At 46.3% G+C, this 22,905-nt stretch overlaps 1 protein-coding gene across 5 annotated transcripts in view; it reads right to left on the bottom strand.

Moving 5' to 3' along the window:
• Positions 1-22,905, bottom strand: part of ZNF704 (zinc finger protein 704) — a 257,823-nt gene that overhangs the window by 66,536 nt on the left and 168,382 nt on the right. For all 5 annotated transcript variants that reach the window (XM_072804122.1, XM_072804118.1, XM_072804120.1 and 2 more), the window contains exon 3: positions 3,239-3,342. In XM_072804122.1, the coding sequence (XP_072660223.1) occupies positions 3,239-3,342 (104 nt within the window). The remainder of the gene's footprint in view (positions 1-3,238; positions 3,343-22,905) is intronic.

Below are 22,905 nucleotides of genomic sequence, written 5' to 3'. Positions count from 1 at the left end.
TAGTTAGTAATGAAGACAAATGGTAGACTTGGATTCAAGGGAAAAGTTCTTAACCGCCTTACGTAATTACGGATTGCTAGCGTAGAGATTCCTCAACTGTGTCAAACAAAAAGTTCACTGAGTGGACTGAAGTTTGACGTTGAAACAGCAGGAGTAAGTCATCCATCTCATTCAAGAAGGCTCTAACAGAATGCAGTGGTCATCTGTGCGGGCTCACACCTTGCCAGCCTCAACAAAACCCAACTTAGCCTCTCACCCCTGCGGTCTACACAGAGACTGAGGCACTGATGGGGCCCGAGTCACCTACTGTAAACAAGGAAGCTCCATTCACTATGACACGGTTTCAAGGGGAGCCTAATGTAGGGCCCTAGGTAATATTACCTGCAGTGACAATTACTTGGCACGGCCGGCTTAGGAGGCCTGTAAATCTACTGTGGCAAGCACCTGAAAAATAAAGTAAGTTCACGGTGCTAGATGTGTAGTCATGCTAGGTATGAGTGACAGGAATTTATTCTGAAAACCAACTACTATCACGGCGTGGCTACACTGCTTCATGTCAATGCCAAAAGTTACCTTGTTTACTTGTGAGCCACCTTTCCTTTAGAAACACTATTTAAACAGAAGGACAATGTGATATAGAATTAAAGTTTTCAAAAAAGAAGTCAGAATCAGTTCAGAGTGTTTTTTCTTTTCTTAAACAAATATTTGCCCCCAAATGCAGACACACACTGCTGGACTCTGTCTTTGCAGACCCACATCTGGACAAAACGATCCTTCTCAGACCCAGAAAAGGAATACAACACTTTTCAAAAACTCACCGACATACGGTAATTCTGGATATAATCTTGATTTCTAAAGAAATGAACAATTCCTTCATTTTCATAAACTGCTTTCCCTTTTAAAAAATTTGCTTCCTTCCAAAAAAAATTTTTTTTGCTTCCTGTTGTATACTAAACGGGAGATAATAGACATCTTGAGATTATTAATTGGGTAGTTATTTTTTTTTAGATCATAACAAACACTGAATTACTTTCTTTATAACTGCTAATAAAGTTTTCATTGAAGAAGTGAAAAGTTTCTTTTGATTCTAACTTTTTAATACAGAAGAACATTAAAGATGTTCTCAATTTAAAAAAGACTACAACGGTAAAAATGATGATTATAGCAAAAACATAATTTTTTTTCCTCTGCAGTTCCTTTTTCCTCTGTTGGGTTTTGGAGATGCCTTCAGTTTGGGGTTTACTGTAATCTCTCTGTAGAGGCATTGCCTAGCTGAGAAAGGTAAGTCAGGATGCCTGTTTGCCAAGAAGCCCGGAGAAGGTCAGGTCATTCAACGGGGATGGTCAAGTTCATTTCCAGAGCACCTTACACCCCAGTTGGATTAGAGTAAGGGCTGGTGAAGACTCACTGGATGTTTAGCATATTTATTTTAACATCTCATGCTGAAAAGCAAATTATGTGGGAACCGTGGCTCAATCCCATAACCGACTAGGCTAGAGAAGGTTTTCCCTTGCTGGAAAGTTTCATCAAGTGCACTACATTTCAGTGAACTGCAGTCTGGCTTCCACCCATGGCTGGCCCACTGTGAAGGCTCTTGCCAAAGCCACTGGTGACCTTCTACTTGGTACAGAATTCAGTCCTCATGATTGACCTTCGGTAGCACCAGAGGCTCTCCTTGAAACATGCTTTTCCCTTGACTTGCATGGAACCACACTCTCCTGGTTCTCCTCTAGATCTCTGGGGAGCCTGCAGGCTCCCCTCGGGCTCTTTTCTCTCTGCTGGTCTCTTACATGATGATGGGTCTTACCATCGGCCTTAGCCACCTTCTCGTCACACTCTACCTCTACACAGCCCCCTTGAGGGGATCTCATCTCTTTCCCTGGCTTCACCATGATGCCTTCCAGTCCTGCATTATCAGCTCGGTCTCTGTCCTAGATTGTACCCAAATCCCCACCAGACCCGGACCCTTTGAAGGTCCTCAGGGTCTTCCGACTGAACATGTTTCAGACTAAACCTTCATCTTGTTCAGCAGCCCCGCTTCTTCCCCTAACAGTCGCCCAAAGATCTATGTCTCTGCTCTGCTTCCTATCTCAGGGAGGAGCCTCCTCCTGATGGCCTGGAAGTCACCCTTATGGCTGCCTCTCTTTCATCTCTCACCAAGTCTTGTTGATACTACCTGCTTCACCATTCTCATTTATGTCCTATTCATCCCCACTGTGACCACCAAGGTCCAGGACACCTGTAGGGTTGTGTTTTTTGTTTTTGCCTATAATCCGCCTCATAACTTTCCAGGGCCTACCACTTAATAGCTATCCTATTGCCTCAGATTAATGTCCAAACTCCTAGCCAGGAAAACATGGCTCCTCTTGATCGATTTGGGTCATGTTCTCCAACCTCATCTGCTGCCCTCCTGATTTAGCCTATGGAATTACGTGCGCCAATATTATATCCTAATTAAGATGGAAGATGTGGAATCAGAAAGATATCCACATATCTTTGGGGATTGGGGATTTTGGCTCTGATATTTACAAGGCAGTTACCCCTCATTTGCCTCAGTGTAAAATAGCGATCGTAACATCTCATAGAGTCGTTGGGAGAATTATATGAGATGCAGTAAGCTTAGTACTTGGCACACAATGAGTGCTTAATGAATGCTAGTCATCAATCTGATTGATAGGTTTTTTTCCCCCAAAGAAATTGTACAATATGAATGACTGAGTACGGACAGTTTTCAGTGATGTTTCCAAACCATCAAGTATGGTACCTAATCAATATATATTGAATGAGTGAATGCACTACATACTTATATTTGATTAATTTTATTATTCTGTTAGGATAATGCTTTTTCAAAATGTTTAATATTCAGAGTTCTTTGATCCAACCGCCTGTCCAATGGACCAGAAATAATGCTGGTGAAAATAACTTCATTGGACCAATCTCCATTTATCTGGGAAAAAAGGAGCACAAGCATTGAAAGTTGTGTTCTGGAAAGGTGCTGGAGCTCAGTAAATGTGAGTTGAGTGGATGGAGGTATGAATGAGATGCTGTGAAGTCCCTGGGAAGATGAGGGGGAAGAGGATAGTTGTGATGTCTCCATTTCTCCCACATTTCCCCTTGCTTTCTGCTAATGGGTGACAGTTAACTGTTTATTGTGTTGGATAGAAATGAGGTCCCTCAAAGAGAGGCTCTGCTCTTGCTGTCAGGGGGCCCTTCCCTATGCCCCATATCCCAGGCTTACCATTCGGCCGCACAGGAGGGCTTCGAACCAACGGGCTGGTAGACAAACTGGTTAGTACCATTGCTGCTGTCACTTTGTCCATGTCCAGTTCCTCCGAAGATTTCCTGTAAAACAGGGAAGGGGGACACTGTTACCTGTGCTCACTCTGAGCCTATTGTGGGCCATGTGCCCCACATGTACCATGTACCACATGCTACTACACACATTTACACCTTTAACGTTATCCTCATAAAATCCAAACTTTTGTTAGCTTTATTGTACAGATCAGAAATTCTGCTGAGAAAAAAAAAAAAAAAGAAATTCTGCTGAGGCCCAGAGGTTAAGTGATCCAGTCGAAATCCTACAGTATGAAAAAGAGAATGGTTCATTCATTGGCTATTCATCTAACAAGTGTTTACTGAGAGTGCACTATGAGTTAGACCTTGTTCTAGGCACAGATGATGCATGGTGAACTACAGACAAGGCTGGTGGGGAGAAACACAATTACCAGTAAACAAACAAAAAGGAATAGAATAATTTCTGATAGTGACAAGGGCTATGAAGTATATAAGGAGGTTGACATGACAGTTATTGAGGGTGGTTGCACTTAAGGTGGCCAGGGATGGTTTCTCTGAGGAGGTGACATCTGAGGTGAAGTGTGAAGGGGGGGGGGGCAATCAGTTTTAAGGAGGTAGGGAAGTGCCCTCCAAGCACACAGGACAGCTATGTAAAGGCTAGGTGGTGGGAATGGTGGGTAGTTGAAGAAGGATCTACTTTTGGGGAGAAGGGTGCAGAGCTGGTCATGTGGGGTCCTTTGGCCATGGGAGCTGTTTCAATTTTATTCTAAGTGGGATAGGAAGTCACTGGAAGGCTTTACACAGGCCTAGTGACATAATATGATTAAAAATAATGATCTGAGCTACTATACGGAGAAGGGATTTTAGGGAAAGCAGACTAGGAACAGGGAGGCCAGTTAGGAGACAATTGCTAGGAATCGGGATAAGAGGACATAGTGGCTTGAGCTAGGGTAGGGGCAGAGGCGCCTGATGGGGCAGGACCGGCTGGAGCACCGAGCGTGGGAGATGAGCAAAAGGGAGCGCTCCAGGATGGCTCCCAGGTGTTTGGCTTGAGCATTAACTAGTGCCATTTACTAAAATGGGTGGCAGTGGAGGAGAAATGCAATGAGAGGTGTCTACACTCCAGTGCTGTTTCACCACACTCTCCTACAGGAAGGACAGGTGATAGGAGTAGTTACCATGATATTCAAGTGAAGAGCCATCTTCACTGACATGAAGAGGTCACTCTGGTTCATTACTTTTGGCCAGTTAACCCGAGGGAAGGTTCGTAAGATAACGATCATTGAGAACTGGAGCCAGCTTGCTGAAGCTGATTTCAATAAAGAAGTTAGTATCGAGAGGCAAAAATTTATGTGGTACAGTGGCATCAGATAAATTGTACCACCTCCTGAGAGATGAACATTTTCAAATTAGGGAACAGTCAAAGACGTACAACAGAGGATTAATAAACCATATTGACCAACGAACGCCACGTTTACCAACGTGGCTTACATGGATGGTGTGCTGTATAATTTTTAAAGCAGTGAACTCTTAGAGATGGAAACTTTATAGCATCACTTCACAATACACAGGGAAAAGAGATTCGTAAATTGGAGGAAAATCAAATTGTTCCCCAATTTGGGAGGGCTGCTCGATTAATTTCATCATGAAGTTATTAAAATTATTACAACCTGGCTCTCCAATGTCCATGATGATGCTAATTACTGAACAAAGCTTACCCTTTTTTTTAAAATAAAGATTTTATTTATTTATTCATGAGAGACAGAGAAGCAAAGACAGGCAGAGGGAGACAGCTCCTCTCAGGGAGCCTGATGTGGGACTTGATCCTGGACCCTAGGATCACACCCTGAGCCAAAGGCAGATGCTCAACCACTGAGCCACCCAGGCATCCCCAGAACTTACTCTTTGAATCCAAGGTACCAAAAGATGAGAATCTTTCAAATTTTCTCATATAGTTATTCTCAAAGCACCTTACCCTCTTTTTTGGCAAACTCTTCTATCAAAAGACACATTAATTTTTTTTTTCAGAGAATGGTAATTAAATGCTTCTAGAAAGCAAGCTTGAGAGTACACAGTGAAATTCACTTTGCCAGAGTTTTCAAGACAATCTCATATACTTAGGGAAAAACCTGCTCATTCATTTGGCACACAATTAAAAGATTTTACAATATCCATAATTGACTTGATCCTCATATTTGGGAGTAAGGGTGATGCCAGTTTCTTACAGAAACAAAGCCTCTTGAAACAGGAACTTAAAGTGCCTTAAGGTGATTTTGAGTATTTTGTTGTTTCATTCTCCCACGTAGTCATGGTCACGGGGGAAGGAGTAATGGGAGGCCTTGAAGGAGAAAGGTTTGCTCCACACCGAGCTCTGTAAACTGTGGGGCTCCTCTGACCGGCTGCCATCCCCCCAGCCCAGCCGTGGGGATCACTCCACACCAGTGGGGGGCACACACAAGCAGGCTGCTCTGACATCTCTTTCCACACTGAATTACGAGAGAGGCTGATTTCTGTTTCCAACTGTCAGTCTCTTCTTTTGCTTATTAACAAAAGGCTGGAGAACCAGGAGAAGCAGCCATGAGTTGGCACAGGGAAATGACACGATTGTAGGGAGAAGGTGCCCCTGCCCTCTGCCCTGATTCTAAAGGGACTTGCTATGCAGGCACGCCTTTTTCCTCTCCTACAGCTCCGTTTCAGGAACATTCATTTTTCCTTCCTCAATCTGCTTTGTATCTTTTTGGATTTTTATTTTTTTATATCTAAGGCGAACATTCTGTTTTAGAGGTCTAAATGCCAGTTAACTTCAAAACTCATTTATGTGTTTTTTAAACATGAAGATCAACAGAGAAAGTATCATTAGAAAGTAACCACGAGAGACTCTTAACTATAGAAACAAACCGAGGACTGCTGGAGGGGTGTTGGGTGGGGGTACGGGGTAACTGGGTGATGGGCATTAGAGAGGGCACGTGATGTGCTGAGCATTGGGTGTTATATATGCGACTGATGAATTACTGAACTCTGCATCTGAAACTAAGGATGAGTATACTATATGCTGGCTAATTGAATTTAAATTAAAAAGAAGGAATTATAATTTTTTTTTGCATTGCCAAAATCTACAGTACTTTTCAAAACAATTATTGAGTGTCATGAACTGGATTTCTGATGAAGAGTGAAAAGAGGAATAAACATTAGTATAATCAGAGCATTTTTTTTTTTTACTTGGATTACCCTTGACTTTCCCACTGGCTTTGGAGATCATGAACAACAACAGTAACCAAAAATCAAAAGAATATATTGTTACTGATTCAATTAACCTGTATGTCTCCTAGAGTATTTTTATTATGCTATGTGAAATGTTACCAGATGATATGGTCTTGTGCTGAGTTGTGTTTTTGTTTTTATCTTTGTTTAATTTCTTTTGGTACAGTACTATCTAATTACTGATTAATTGGTGCTGCAAATTCAAATCCTTATAATTAAACATGAAGAGATGATATACAAAGTAGAATTTGTTACACTTTGAGAAAACTGCTGCAAAGCCCTTCTGGTAGATTTAGATTTGTTGAGAGGGGGAAAAAACCCTCTAGAAGTGATGTTAAATATTCTTTCCTAATTTGAAATTGAATCTGCTATTGAAAACCTTATTAATCATGTTTGCAAAAGGCCAAGAGCTTTCTCAATCTCTTTTTTTCCCCCCAATTAATCTTTCCTCTCAGACTTAGTTGAGTATTATGGAACTTAATAATACTTAAATTAAAAAAATAATATTTAAATTCATTGAAAATAATAGTAATATTTGTTGTCATTCTATATATGATTTGTCCCTCAGATTGACCTGATTTGGATGGATGAATAGCATTTCAAGATGAGAGACACACATTTCAGGCAAGAAAAGAGTCCTATATGAAGGATGCAGTGGGTGATGAGAGAGGACAGAGCCTGGGTCGGTTCATGGGGTCCCATGTGCCAGGCTAAGTGGTGTCACTAGCGAGGGACCCTTCCTTACAAGGCCAGCTATTGTTTATGTCGTATTCTTTTAAGCAGAGAGAAGCCATTGAACATTCCTGAACCTGAAAGAGAGAGAGAGATAATCAATCTGTATTTTAGAAATGGATCAAAATTGAAGATGTATGGAAGATGAAGAAACTAAAGGTGAGCTATTTAGCTATTTTTAGTGAAGTCTTAACCTAAACTCAAAGTATCAGATGAAGCAACAGCTATTCCTCTATGAAAAGAATATTTAGTCTATGAGTACAGAACTCCCTTGATATCTGCTAAGGATGTGCCTGGACCTCTCTGGGAGAGGTGATAAAGGTAATGGTTAAGAGTGTAGGCTCTGGGGTTAGTTAGGTCATGGAGCTTCAGCTCGACTCTCTGCCATTACTAGCTGTGTGACCTTGGATGAATCACATGACATCTCTGAATCTCTGTTTCTTCATCTGAAAAAGGAGGATAAAAATAGATCTGTTGAGAAGATTAAGTGGGAAAACATACCCAAGCACCAGCACACAGCCTCATCCCTTGTCAGAGTTTCATAGACGTTAGCTATTATTAACCTTCAAATTCATGAATATGCCCATAGCATATATCCCCCGTGAAAGACGGCAGTGTTACATTGCTTCACTTGCTCTTATTAGGCACCAGCACTAGCAGTTGTTGCCTTTTTTTTTTTTTTTTTTGGTGGTGGCGGTGTTATTTTTCATAAAGAACAAAACTGTTTTAAGTTCTTAGGAATTACTCTGTAAGAGGTGGCAACTGGCACATGGAGGAGCAGCTGCTGGGTCCCTTGCTAGAGCTTCACGTTGATGCCTTGGCAATGATCCAGCTCATGACGTCATGGCCCTTGAGGACTGTTCACAAATAGCCATAGCCTGGAAGGTGGTTTGGAGTTTATGTTTAAGAATTTCTGCCTCCCATTTCGACTCTTGGAGTGCTAGCTCTGCGCTAGGGGCTCTTCCAGAAACTAGAAGTACAGTCTGAAGGAAAAATCAGGCAGTTTCTGCCTTCCTGAGCTCTAGTCTATTGAAAAACCAGTTCTGGGACACCTGGGTGGCTCAGTGGTTGAGTGTCTGCCTTCGGCTCAGGGCGTGATCCTGGAGTCCCGGGATCGAGTCCCACATCGGGCTCCCTGCATGGAGCCTGCTTCTCCCTCTGCCTGGGTATCTGCTTCTCTGTGTGTCTCATGAATAAATAAATAAAATCTTAAACAAAAAAAAAAAAAAAAGAAAAAAACCAGTCCTTAATCAAACATATGACAAATAAACATTAAACAGTAGATGGGACAAATGCCAGGAAGGAGTGTGGATTTGATGAGGACCTATCTGAGACTGCCAGCTGAGGGGAGACCTCTTGGCTAGGGGGAGACCTTCCCACCGAGGGGGACTGGCAGCGAGCACTGGTGAGTTGTGAGTGAGCTGTGGGCTGGGTGGAACAAAAAGTATGGACAAGGCCGCCTTTTGAAGGAATAGAAAGGCTGAGCACGGTGTGTTGTGCACTTGGAGAGGGGACGGCCCAGGTGGGGTCTCTGAAGTCCTGTTCAGGTTTTAATTCTTATCTTAAAGGCCCTGGGAATCACTCAAGTGTTTCAAGCAGAGTGGGGTTGGAGAGGTCAGGGAGGTTGGGGTGATGCTATCAGATTTATTTTCCAAAAGCTTGCTTTGGCTGCCGTGTGGAAAATGAGTTTCTTAGTTTGACAACCAGTCTTTTATCTGAGGACCTGACTGCCTGCTGACTGTGCCAGCAGGTTGCAGAATGACATCATCTGCGACATGAAGAGGCAGTCAGGAGAGTGCGCAGCACCAGCGGCCTCGGCCCCAGGCCGTGGGTCTTATGCTGGCCTGGCCCTGGGCACTCGGCCGTGGCCTTGCTTACAAGGCCAGCTATTGTTTATGTCGCAAGAAGCCTTTTTTTCTTCTTTTGAGCCACTTCATGCCTGAATGCCATCTGTTTGGAGGGTGCATGCAAACATGGTCTCCCCTGGCTAACCCACCAGCTAACAGAGAAATGCTTTACATCCTGGAGAGCCATAAAAGACATTTATCTGCAATTAAAGTACTGTAGTAACAAACGGAAATAAAAATGAATAATACATTCGTTAGATTAGCACTAATCCAGTTCCTTAGCAACTACTGAAATCTGCTGTCTAGACCAAGTTCAATTACTTTTAAAACTTGTAGTAATACTAAAACGAGGAATAAAGTCTGAAAATAAAATCTCTTCAGGAAGGCCACAGTAACCATCGCCAATCTTAGAATTCTGGGAAAGCTTTTACTAAAAGTTTGGAAAACTGGATTCAGTTAACTTTTAAATGTGATTAAAAAGCATGAGGCTTGGGACGCCGGGGTGGCTCAGTGGTGGAGCATCTATCTGCCTTTGGCTCAGGTCGTGATCCCAGGGTCCCGGGATCGAGTCCCACATCTGGCTCCCCAAGGGAAGCCTGCTTCTCCCTCTGCCTGTCTCTGCCTCTCTCTCTCTCTCTGTGTCTCTCATGAATAAATAAATAAAATCTTTAAAAAAAAAAAAAAGCATGAAGCTTTGTTTCCTCTCTCAAGGTAGCCGGTAGCAAAAGTGGTCAATGTTAACTCCTCCAATTTAAATTTAACTGTTTCTTTTAAGACTATAGGGAAGATTACAGAAGCTGCCTATTGCAATGAAGTGTCCCATGGCCTTGATCAAACAAGATGGGAAAATTAGAGCAAACACATCATAATACATAGGCAATATAGACCAGTACTTCTAAAGCTGCCCGTGGTGAAGGATCGTTTTGATTTTTTTGATTTTTAAAAAAATTATTTAAATTCAATTAACATATAATGTATTATTGGTTTCAGAGGTAGAGATCAGTGATTCGTCAGTCTTATATAATATCCAGTGATTGTTACAAGTGAAGGATTATTTTATTTTACTTTTTAAAGATTTTATTTACTTGAGAGAGAGACCACAGAGACAGAGGCAGAGGGAGAGGGAGAAGCAGACTCGCCACTGAGCAGGGAGCCTGATGCAGGGTCACATCCCAGGACTCTGAGATCATGACCTGAACTGAAGGCAGAGGCTTAACTGACTGAGCCACCCAGGAGCCCTGTGAAGGGTCATTTTAAAGAAATCTCTAATCTGTCATGGATTGATACTTCTGTAAACTACAGAAAAGCCCTGGCCCATGGCAGTTGGGGTTCTATCATCCTGCTACACGAACCTGTAAACTATTGCTTCTCCTCAATTTCTACACCTAGGTCATGGGGAAGTGGTAGGAGAGTTCGTAGACTGTCACTGGCCCATGTTGAGTAGCATGGAACCAGGCAATTGCTTTGATACCCAATTCATTTTTTCCCAAAAAGACGATATTCAGTCCTGTTCCTTTCTTTCTCCCACCTGCTGCTCTCTCTTCTTGGATCCTCCCACTGTGACTTCTCTCCTGGCCCTTGTCACTCTGCCCACTGGGCTCCATATGCCATTATGAATAGCCACTCACTTACCCTCTCCCCTTTTACTGTACCTGGGCTTTCCACCAGGGTCACTCCTCCTTCTCATTGGAGTTACCCTGTCACCACCACTGTTGGCCTTTGACCTGCCTCCCCTAAACCATCCCTCCCCTTGAATGCAGAAACCCGGGTCCCCAGTGGCTCAGCTATGCAGCTGTTTTCTCTCTCTCCCTGTTTGAGCATTGACCAGATGGTCTATGAGCACCTCTCTCCCCTAAAAGTCACCAAATATTTTGGCACATAAATTATAGCCATTATTGGGGTGCAGTTGGTTAAGCATCTGACTCTTGATCTTAGCTCAGATCTTGATCTCAGGGTCGTGAGTTTAAGCCCAGAGTTGGGCTCCTGGGTGGGTGTGGAGCCTACTTATTAAGAAATATTATAGGCATTATGTTTACATCATCTGGAATTATGATCCTGGGGATATAGTCAAAGCATCCCACATCCTAACTTTGTAGTTCCTGTTCCCTTCATACCAACAACATTCAGCAGAGTCCTGACCTTGATGGGAAGGACACCACAGTCTGATGGACTAGGGTTTAATTCCCCAACAATTGCATTTACCAGCACAGTGATGTCAGGCACATCATGTAGTTTTGTATAGCTTCATGTTCCTCATTTATGACATGTGAACGATAATAACAGCAACCTCATGAGGTTTTAGAAGAATTAAATAGTATGTGTAAAATATCTGGCATATACTAAAGACTCAATTAATAGTCATTGTGTTCATTATCCCTTCCCCAAACTCTTATTTCAGTGAACTGTTCTCCAATTAAAAACCCAAATTTTATCTACTGAAGTATTTATAGGTGAAGTAGCATGAAAATTAGGATTTGTTCTAATACACTACAGCCTCCCACTCTCCCGCCCCCAAAAATGTGAGTTGGAGGATGAGTAGATGAAGTCGAATGGGTAAAATGCTGACAACTGTAGAAGCAAGGGGACGGGCACTGAGCGCTTCATTGGGTCATTCTCGCACTTCTGTGCTCACTTGAAGCTTCCATAGTCCAAATAAAAACGGAGAACACAAATCAGATTTTGGCCATCATCTGATATTGCTCTACCCCAACCTCACGTTCCTCCTTTCCTTCTAGCTCACACTGTCTCACTATGTCTGCACTCCCATCTCCCAGGGACAGCCAGTCTTTGGCTTCCTCCATTTCCTTCCAGGTCACCACCTTGCCGCTGCCTACTTTCTTCTCTACTGTTTGGGGTTCACCAGTTGACCTCCTGGACGCATCTCTCACCAGCAACCTGCACCCCTGGCCTTTCCAGCCTTTTGCTTCACTGGTCCAGAACAACCAAACCCTGGCTGGGTTTCCCCTGGCTGTTCTTTCCTCTTCTGCTGTGGGGTGGTCAAGCGCTGATGGAGGACACCAAAGATTCTCAGTGGACCAGACCTCCGCACAGACCCTACCTGTGCTTCATCCCTCAGATCCTCCACCTGCCTTGGGTCAGCACCTATTCCCATTCACACTTGCAATTATTCTGTCTTCACCTCTTTACACACCCAAACAGCAGACACTCTTACCACCTACCTTATTGGGAAAATTCAGGCCACTGACCCTGAGCTTTTTACCTCCTTTCTTCAGTCTCAAAGGTAGGTGGAGGTGTTGCTTTTTCCTCTTTGCCTCCGCCTGTACTCTCCGCACCTGCCTCTGCGGCCTTGCTCCTCCCTCCCATTCACACTGGCTTTTCCCTGGGTCTACTGACGGCCCAGATGTCTTCCCAGCTGCACACAGGGACACGGAGCAGGGATGCACAGAGCCGTAGAAAAGAAATGAGGGTGGTTAGAGCACAGAAGAGAGGAGAGACTCTCAAGGAGGGACAGGTTAGCAGCTTCAAATGTGGGAGACAGGCCAGCCCGGATCGGGATCCTCAGGGCTCCCCGAGACTAGCCGTGAAGAAGCAGGCAGCAACCTTAGCAGGAGCAGAAGGGGGATGGCTGTGGCTCGAGGGGTGAATGGGTACCAGGAGGTGAGAAACTGTGACTGTAGGTGACTATCATCTATCTATCTATCTATCTATCTATCTATCTATCTATCTATCTATCTATCTTCATCATCATCATCATCTATCTTTTATGTATGTATGTATGTATGTATGTATGTATGTATGTATGTAGGTGACTCTTTAAAGAAGCCTGGCCATGAAGGAAGAAGAGTGTGGTTCTTTGAGGGAGTTAAACTCTTTGGGTTTTTTCTGCTTCAGAAGAATGGAACTCCAGCACATTCCAGGAAAGAGCCACAGCACTGGAGAGGTAGCAGATACTGAGAGAAGGGCTTATGAAGGGACAAGGCTGCCTTGGAGTGGGGTCCCCAGCTTGGGTGGAGTTCTCTTTAGATGAAGGAGGAGCAACTGGCCTTTGGAAGGGGAGCATGGAGAGCAGCCGTGGCCTGGGTGCGGGCACATTTGTAGGTGTGGGGCTCTGAAGCTGGTGATGTTCCTGGAGGTGGTGGCTCTGACCCCTCCTTGGAGGGCAGCGCGGTCCCCTCAGGAGGCGGGGGCGGGGGCGGGGGGCTCTGGTGTGCTAAGGGTTTCAGAGGAGACCCACATGCTCGCAAGCCTGTCGGGCTGCAGCGCCAGCTCTGCTAAGGATGCAGCTGTGGGGTCTGTCCCAGTGAAGTGACCGCGGCTCCAGGGGCTGAGCCCCGAGCCAGGGCGGAGGGCTGCAGGGGGCGGAGGGGGAGCAGCCTGAGATCCTACTGAGTCCCACACGGAGGTGTGCTGGAGGCTGGGGACAGAGGGGCTGCAAGCACGGGGAGGAGGGGGCGAGGGCGGCAGGCGGGGTCCCCGGGGGCCCCATGCAGGGGGTGACAGCCCCAAGCAGGAGGGGGAGCTGTCCCCATCCAGGGGGTGGCAGCCCGGAGCAGGAGGAGGAGCTGTCCCCATGCAGGGGGTGGGAGCCGAGCAGGAGGGGGAGCTGTCCCCATGCAGGGGGTGGCAGCCCCAAGCAAGAGGAGAAGCTGTCCCCATGCAGGGGGTGGCAGCCCCGAGCAGGAGGGGAAGCTGTCGCCATGCAGGTGGTGGCAGCCCTGAGCAGGAGGGAAAGCTGTGCCCATCCAGGGGGTGGCAGCCCCGAGCAGGAGGGGGAGCTGTCCCCGGGGAGCCTGCAGTAAGGAGCGAATGGGCAAGGCGGCGGCAGTGTCCCAGGGCACAAGGCGGAGGCCTCGCTGAGGCAGAGGGTTTGCACAAGTGAGGAGAGGAGAGGGCTGGTCCACGGCCGCGGACACGGAGAACCACATTCTTGGGAGGTTCCCCACAGCCTTCGGGGTGAGGTCCGGCGCTGGAGCAGGGATCGCTGGGCTCTCTCTAGCTGCGTCTCTGCAGCATCCCCCCACCCCCCACAAGGCGCCCTGCGGGGCAGCTCCACACTCCTGGCGGTTCTCCATAACCTCCTCCTCTCCACACCTTTGCACAAGCTTCGCCCTCTGCTGGGAACAAGCGTTCTCGCCTTTGCACCTGGCCCACTCCACTCCCCTCCCGCACCAGGCTCAGTCCCACTCCCAGGAAGCCTGCCAGGGGCCTCCGCTCCTGCGTTATATCACCTGGGTTGCTGGTGCTCTCACCTCCTCCCACCTTCCAGACCAGGACTCAGTCTGGCATCTATTTCTAACATCTGGTACAAAACCTTGCCTAAGGTACATTCTTAATAAACTTTTTCCCCCCCGACAAATTGGCACTAAGTAATGGTGGTTCAGAGTTGCTGAGGGATGGCAGGGAGGAGCACAGACACTTCTGTCGTTGTTCTGTGTTCATTCTCTCTTTCTCGTCTTATTAGATCTGGTAATTTATTCATTTCCTCTGGTGGAAAACAATTCCTCAAAAATGCAGCTATTAAATTAATCATTTATATAAATTTTTTTACTGGGCCTAAAAGATGGTGGCCTATCTATGCAGAATTGATTTTGTTCCAGTGTCTGCGATAATTCTTCTATATTCACACAGGCTCACAGACCTATCAGTGAACTCTAGAACGGCAGCAATAACATTATTAAATAATAAGTTCCAAGTCCCCTGAAAACAATTCTGTGTGTAATCTGGACTTCTTGATGTGAGCAGGCTGCAAAGTGTAGTTCAGGGAAGCATTGTGAACATCCCCCGATGGCCTTTGCGCTTTGTAGGTTTGGCGCTTTTCATTGCAGCTGGCATGTTCCCTGGGAGTCACCAGGCCGGTCTCATATCCATGAGGTTCTCTCTGAACACAAAGCCCTCTGTGCACTTGGGGTGCCCTTCTGGGGCTGCCATTTAGGCACCAGGGGACAGGAGACCAGAAGGAACATATCAGGTTCCCTTCCTGATAGTGTGTGTATGTCTTTCTCCACGTCTCTATGTGGGGTGATGTCCTGTGTGGGTCTGTGTGCGAATGTTTCTGTGTGTCTGTATCTGTGTGCCTATCTGTGTGTCTGTGTCCTGTGTGTATCTGTGTGTTTGTGTGTGTGAATGGGTGTGTCTGTGTGTGCTTATCTGCGTGTCTAGGTCTGTGTGTGTATCTCTACGTGGACACCATGCTGTGTGCACAGGTGTGTTTTGTGTGTGGAGGTGGAGGTGATAGGAGAGGGAGGTGGCTGTGCCCTCAGGCCCTGTAACTCACCCATGGGTGGCCAGCTTCTTTCTCCCCAGCTCTTTGGGATGGGAAAATCTTTGCTGGCTTCTTTCTGCTGTACGAAACCTCTGCTGCTTCTCAGCAATGGCCAAAGCAAAGTTGTTAGACTCTTTGGAAAGAGCGTGTGGATGTCTGAGGAAGCATTTAGTCAGCTGAAGTCCTGGGGAGCACTTCATCATGAAAGGCTTCCATGTGAGCAGGGTCTACCATATGTACAGGGTCTCCATGTGAGCAGGGCCTCCAAGTGAGCTGGGTCTACCATAGGTACAGGGCCTCCATGTGAACAGGGCCTCCATGTGAGCAGAACCTCCATGTGAGCAGGACCTCCATGTGAACAGGGCCTCCATGTGAGCAGGACCTCCATGTGAGCAGGACCTCCATGTGAACAGGGCCTCCATGTGAGCAGGACCTCCATGTGAGCAGGACCTCCATGTGAACAGGGCCTCCATGTGAACAGGGCCTCCATGTAAGCAGGACCTCCATGTAAGCAGGACCTCCATGTGAACAGGGCCTCCATGTGAGCAGGGCCTCCATGTGAACAGGGCCTCCATGTGAGCAGGGCCTCCATGTGAACAGGGCCTCCATGTGAGCAGGACCTCCATGTGAGCAGGGCCTCCAATGTGAGCAGGACCTCCATGTGAGCAGGACCTCCATGTGAACAGGGCCTCCATGTGAGCAGGACCTCCATGTGAGCAGGACCTCCATGTGAACAGGGCTTCCATGTGAGCAGGGCCTCCATGTGAACAGGGCCTCCATGTGAGCAGGGCCTCCATGTGAACAGGGCCTCCATGTGAGCAGGACCTCCATGTGAGCAGGGCCTCCATGTGAGCAGGACCTCCATGTGAGCAGGACCTCCATGTGAGCAGAGCCTCCATGTGAGCAGGGCCTTCATGTGAGCAGGACCTCCATGTGAACAGGGCCTCCATGTGAGCAGGACCTCCATGTGAGCAGGACCTCCATGTGAGCAGGGCCTTCATGTGAGCAGGACCTCCATGTGAACAGGGCCTCCATGTGAGCAGGACCTCCATGTGAGCAGGGCCTCCATGTGAGCAGGACCTCCATGTGAGCAGGGCCTCCATGTGAGCAGGAACTCCATGTGAGCAGGAACTCCATGTGAACAGGGCCTCCATGTGAGCAGGGCCTCCATGTGAGCAGGGCCTCCATGTGAGCAGGGCCTTCAGGACCTCCATGTGAACAGGGCCTCCATGTGAGCAGGGCCTCCATGTGAACAGGGCCTCCATGTGAGCAGGACCTCCATGTGAGCAGGGCCTCCATGTGAGCAGGACCTCCATGTGAGCAGGGCCTCCATGTGAACAGGGCCTCCATGTGAGCAGGACCTCCATGTGAGCAGGAACTCCATGTGAGCAGGACCTCCATGTGAGCAGAGCCTCCATGTGAGCAGGGCCTTCATGTGAGCAGGACCTCCATGTGAGCAGGACCTCCATGTGAGCAGGACCTCCATGTGAGCAGAGCCTCCATGTGAGCAGGGCCTTCATGTGAGCAGGACCTCCATGTGAACAGGGCCTCCATGTGAGCAGGACCTCCATGTGAGCAGGACCTCCATGTGAGCAGGGCCTTCATGTGAGCAGGACCTCCATGTGAACAGGGCCTCCATGTGAGCAGGACCTCCATGTGAGCAGGGCCTCCATGTGAGCAGGACCTCCATGTGAGCAGGGCCTCCATGTGAGCAGGACCTCCATGTGAGCAGGACCTCCATGTGAGCAGAGCCTCCATGTGAGCAGGGCCTTCATGTGAGCAGGACCTCCATGTGAACAGGGCCTCCATGTGAGCAGGACCTCCATGTGAGCAGGACCTCCATGTGAGCAGGGCCTTCATGTGAGCAGGACCTCCATGTGAACAGGGCCTCCATGTGAGCAGGACCTCCATGTGAGCAGGGCCTCCATGTGAGCAGGACCTCCATGTGAGCAGGGCCTCCATGTGAGCAGGAACTCCATGTGAGCAGGAACTCCATGTGAACAGGGCCTCCATGTGAGCAGGGCCTCCATGTGAGCAGGGCCTCCATGTGAGCAGGGCCTTCAGGACCTCCATGTGAACAGGGCCTCCATGTGAGCAGGGCCTCCATGTGAACAGGGCCTCCATGTGAGCAGGACCTCCATGTGAGCAGGGCCTCCATGTGAGCAGGAACTCCATGTGAGCAGGACCTCCATGTGAGCAGGGCCTCCATGTGAACAGGGCCTCCATGTGAGCAGGGCCTCCATGTGAACAGGGCCTCCATGTGAGCAGGACCTCCATGTGAGCAGGACCTCTATGTGAGCAGGGCCTCCATGTGAACAGGGCCTCCATGTGAGCAGGAACTCCATGTGAGCAGGACCTCCATGTGAACAGGGCCTCCATGTGAGCAGGGCCTCCATGTGAACAGGGCTTCCATGTGAACAGGGCCTCCATGTGAGCTGGGTCTACCATAGGTACAGGGCCTCCATGTGAGCAGGGCCTCCATGTGAACAGGGCCTCCATGTGAGCAGGGCCTCCATGTGACCTGGGTCTACCATAGGTACAGGGCCTCCATGTGACCTGGGTTTACCATAGGTACAGGGCCTCCATGTGAGCAGGACCTCCGTGTGAGCAGGGCCTCCATGTGTCCAGCGGTGGTGGGGCCCAGGCTAATGGGGAGAAAGTGCACTGGGTCACTCAGGCCATCTGCGGGAACAATGCACCTGAGAAATGCCGTAGCCATCCTCAAGAAGACAACTATAATCAAAATTGCATCTCTCTCTTACGTTCGCGTCTCAGCCGGGCCATTCCAGATACCTGTCGGGTTCATTATATTACTGCTTCGAGGCCTCAAATCTTTTTAGGCCTCAGTGATAGAAAGAACTCCCAGCTGTACTTTATGTTGACCATACTTCAGTTGGGAGAAAACAAATCCAGGGTTTTCTAGTTTGCCAATTAAAGAAAAATAAGATAATTTCTTCCCTCTAGACTTAAAAAAAATAAGATTAAAAAAATACTGGATTTCTTATTTCTGCTGCTTCTCTTACCTGAAAATAGTAACATTATTATGTGGGCTAGAAGTGATGGTTGTAGCCATTTTATCTTAATTGTTTTTTCAAGGAGAGAGGACTCATATTGTTTCCAACCAAGTCACCCACCAGGCTCCCTGGGAAAGCTCTCCTTCTGATATAGCAGGTGTGGAGTCATCTCTGCCCACATGTTGCAAAGGCACTGGGGTACGAGCTCTGAGGGAAAGCCCTTCCCATCCAGGAGCAGCCAGTCAAGCTGGGCACAGAACTGTCAGACATGGTCAAGCTCATACTCTAGGTTGAGGCTCATTTGCTCTCATACTCTAGGTTGAGGGGGAATTTGGACTTCTAAATATATTTTTGAATTTTGATTTATTTCATGTTTAACCTGTCTGGGACCTGCTTGTAGACTTTGTCCACCTCTGGCTACCCCATGGTAGGGCTGATGCCTCTACTGTCTGATGCTATGCAGAGGGGAACAAACTGGTTAGGGAGGTAAGGGGAATTAATCCCTTGTAAGCTGCTTAAGTTCCAGATTTGGCTTAAAAAAGAGAAAAAAAATTATAATCTTTTTTTTTTTTCAAAACCCTCGTCTTCTTTCTAATAATAGCTAATATTTATTGAGTGTCCAATGCTGGACACTTTATGTACACTATTTTAGATTGCCACCGTGGGTTGCTATTATTTCCCCATTTTACAAATACAGAGACTGGTGTCTGCCTAAGGCCACTCGGCCAGTCAGCCAGGCCTGCCTTATTCCAGGGGCCAATGGAGTCTTCATGCCACACACTAATGCTGTTCTCACGATCATCTCCCTAATCTTGTTTTAAATTTGAGGCATACATGCCATCTTCTATAATTGAAACATATTTGTAAAGTAAATGCAATTCATTTTAGATTATGCAATTCTTTTCTCTATTACATTTAAAGTAATCTGGGGCGCCTGGCTGGCTTAGTTGGTTGAGCCTCAGAGTCTTGATCCCGGCTCAGGTCATGATCTCAGGGCCATGAGATTGAGCCTGGCGACAAGCTCCGCGCTCAGCAGGGAGTCTACCTGAGATTCTCTCTTTCTTCTCTCTCCTTCTGCCCCTCCCTTCAGGCATGTGTGTTCTCTCTCTCTAAAATAAGTAAATCTTTAAAAAATAAATACAATTCTCTTATAATAAAAAAGATTTCTTTTAGCCTGGGTGGCTCAGTGGTTGAGTGTCTGCCTTCAGCTCAGGGTGTGATCTCAGGTCTGGGGATCGAGTCCCACATGGGGCTTCCTGCAGGGGAGCCTGCTTCTCCCTCTGCCTATGTCTCTGCCTCTCTGTGTCTCTCATGAATAAATAAATAAAATCTTAAAAATATATATTTTTTATAGATGTGAATGATTCCAAATTGATGAAAACATTCCAAATTGATGAAAGCTTTTAGCATGTAAAAGATCAAGTTGACAAAAAAAAAGTAGATGAAATTATGGGTTTGTCATTCATTAAAAAAGAGTGTTTTGCTTTGAAAAGGATTCTATATGGATTTCTTTAATGGGGTTCTTATAATGTGCTTAAAATGTTTTGAATGATTAAACTTCAATTTAACTCACATAACCAAATCCTGATCCCTCCACCAATACCTCCTTCATACTGTTAGGTGGAACCGTGTGAAATTGCTGACATGCACTATTTTTTTTAAACACAAAAGTAGCAGTTCCATCTGATATTTGCTCTTATTTAAACATTTATCTTTCATTTCACAGGCTAGAAGTGAGCCAATTTATCCTCATTTTAAATTGATTGTTTCAGATCAATGAGCCAGACAATAGTTCTCTTTCCTAAGGTGTCTACTGTAGGTGATTTTATTTCTAGAGCTGACTTTTATTGAAGGCAATCTATTCGTATAGTTTGAGCAAGCCTCAATTCGATAATATCTACTGTGTGCAAGGTACTGCCTTTAGGCAGATTCCTTTGCCCCATACTTGTCAATGTGCTACATAGGCACTCGGGATGTCCAGGTTTTGGGAACAAATGGAAGTATCTATGTTGCCCTTGGGAGAATTCCCGTACACACAACAATAATGGCTCTATTTCCTGTGTTGTTTCATTTATTTTTTACCCATGCTACCAATATATGTCCCAGTCAATCCATCCAACTCTTATTTGATGACAGATCAATTCACACTGTCTTGTCCCTAGAAAATGGTAATTCTATCATTCTTAAATTTGTTTGTAACAGTACAGTCCAAGGACTATGAAATCAAACCTATTTGTTGAAACACCCAAGGCCGAACAATCGCACATTTAGCTATGTATACTCTATGCACAAGGAACATGACTTCCCCCAAAGGAATAAGCAGGAGAAACTGATATAGTGAGGAGCACAATGCAGAGGTTACTGCTGGGCATAACAGCAGATCAGTAATGTGGCTGGTTGGCTACTGGCCAGGGCATATCTAGTTTCCTGTAAGAAGAGGTGGACGCATACGGGTTAGTGATGCCAAAACGGGGCTTAGGCTAAAGCCGAGGGAGGTCCACAGTCTAGGGAAAGCATCACAGCTACTGTTTCACATTTCTTCTGAAAACAATATAAATGGCTTATAAGCTTAGGATGCTGGAGTTAATATTTAATGTAAAAAGCATCACTAAAAACGCTTGTGTAGCTATCAGGTATAAATAATAATTTCCACCGCTGCTGGTAATTTTTCACTCATTTAGGTTGTCATATTAGCGGAGCAGCGGTTTATAGGTGCACTTACTGTAACAGCATGTTGATTAAACCATGGTGGAATTACCAATTCAATATATCTTCAAATCTACGCTATTCTGAAGTTCTAAATATTTCAAATGCAAATAGACCTCTATTAGTTAACAGCTCAGTGGTTACCTATCTGTCTTCTTTCCTTTTTTTTTTTAAATCACTGGGAAGGCTTATAAATTTGCCTTTCTGCATTCTTGAACCCATGAGCTCATGATAAGGAATTAACAAGCATAGACTACAGAATCTGGATTCACATGAAATTTGATGAGAAAATGATCCAATTAAAAATGATTATAAAAATATGGAGGGAAAAAGCCTTTTTTCAGTATGATATAGCATTAGCTTCATTAGCTTTTTAAAAAAATATTATTTATTTATTTATTTGACGGAGAGAGAGAAAGAGAGAACACAAGCAGGGGAAGCAGCAGGCAGAGGGAGAGGGAGAAGCAGGCTCCCTGTGGAGCAAGGAGCCCGACACGGGACTCCGGGATCATGACCTGAGCCAAAGGTAGATGCCCAACCGACTTAGCCACCCAGGTGTCTCTCCACTAACATTTCTTTTCTTACTTGATATGTTGTTTTTACAAAGGTTCATCCAGCATAGACAGAAATAAGCACCTGCTTTCATTTGTAGGCAGGTAAACTTCTAGAAGAAGTTCAGAGAGGGAGCAGTCGTAAAGTCAATGTGAGTCTGCTGTCCCCAAGACAGGATGAGTTCTGTAAGCAACTTCCTGGGGGAGAAGCGTTTGGTGGATCGGGTGGGTGGGGCACGAGAAGGCCTCAGGCCCCCAGGCAGGGCTGACCCCTGTGAGAAAGAAGCCAGGAACAGGAAGATTGGGTAGCTACCAAGTACTTCAGAGCAGTTTTAAGGAAGTCTCAACTCTAGCTGATGAGGCATCTGAGCAAGGGTGGCCTGTGTCAGGATGGCCTGGCTCTAGCAGCCCGGCTGTGTGCTGGGTTGGCCCAGGGAAGCGTGTTCTTGGTGGCTGCAGGGCATCCAAAAGAGCAGCAGCAGGAGGTTCCGCTTCTCTAGAAACATCTGACTGGTACGCTTCCATGTCCCCTCAACAAGGGCTGTTTCTTTTTGATGATTATGCAATTTAATAAGGGGATGTTGTTTCTTTCAAAGCTCACCCCCGCCCCCACCACCCTGCTGGACACCTTCACCAGCCCCTCTGAGAGACATTCCTTAAGGACCAGCTGCTGGACACGAATTTTTCCTGACCTGGCAGGGGTGATGCTTGCTGTCATGGTACAGAGGAACAAGATGGTTGAGTTAAATAAAACATCAGGGAGGCCTTCTTGTCACCAGAAGTTTTCAAAGTATTTGCCCAAGAGTTGCCTTTATGATAACTCCTCTGGATTATGGTCTTTCCTGGGTCAAGCCCACGGTGTAATCTATCTCCTTAAATAAATCCTAACAGCTAACCTTTATGCAGCATCTGTGCTGTATCAGCCGCTGCTCTGGCCTTTATTTTCGTGAACTCAGTGAATCCTCATTAACAAGTCTATGGGGCCAAGACTATTATTATCACCATTTTGGGGGGTGATGTACCTGAGACACAGAGACGTAAGGCTGGTGGAGCTGTAGGCGGCTGAATGCCACAGTATGCATTTGCTATGGACTGAATGTTCGTGTCCTTTCAAAACTGCTATGTTGAACTTCTAACCGCAGGGTGATGGCATTGAGAGGAACAGCTTTAGGGAAGTAATGGTTTAGATGAGGTCATGAGGTGGAGCCCGGACGATGGGATCAGTGTCCCTATAAGAAGAGAAGGAGAAGAGGCAGCCTTTCAAGAAGAGGAAGAGT

This window comes from Canis lupus, chromosome 28 (assembly GCF_048164855.1).
Source record: "Canis lupus baileyi chromosome 28, mCanLup2.hap1, whole genome shotgun sequence".
Taxonomy (NCBI): Eukaryota; Metazoa; Chordata; class Mammalia; order Carnivora; family Canidae; genus Canis; species Canis lupus.
Note: the sequence above shows the minus strand (reverse complement) of the source record. Positions and strands in the feature narration are given on the sequence as shown.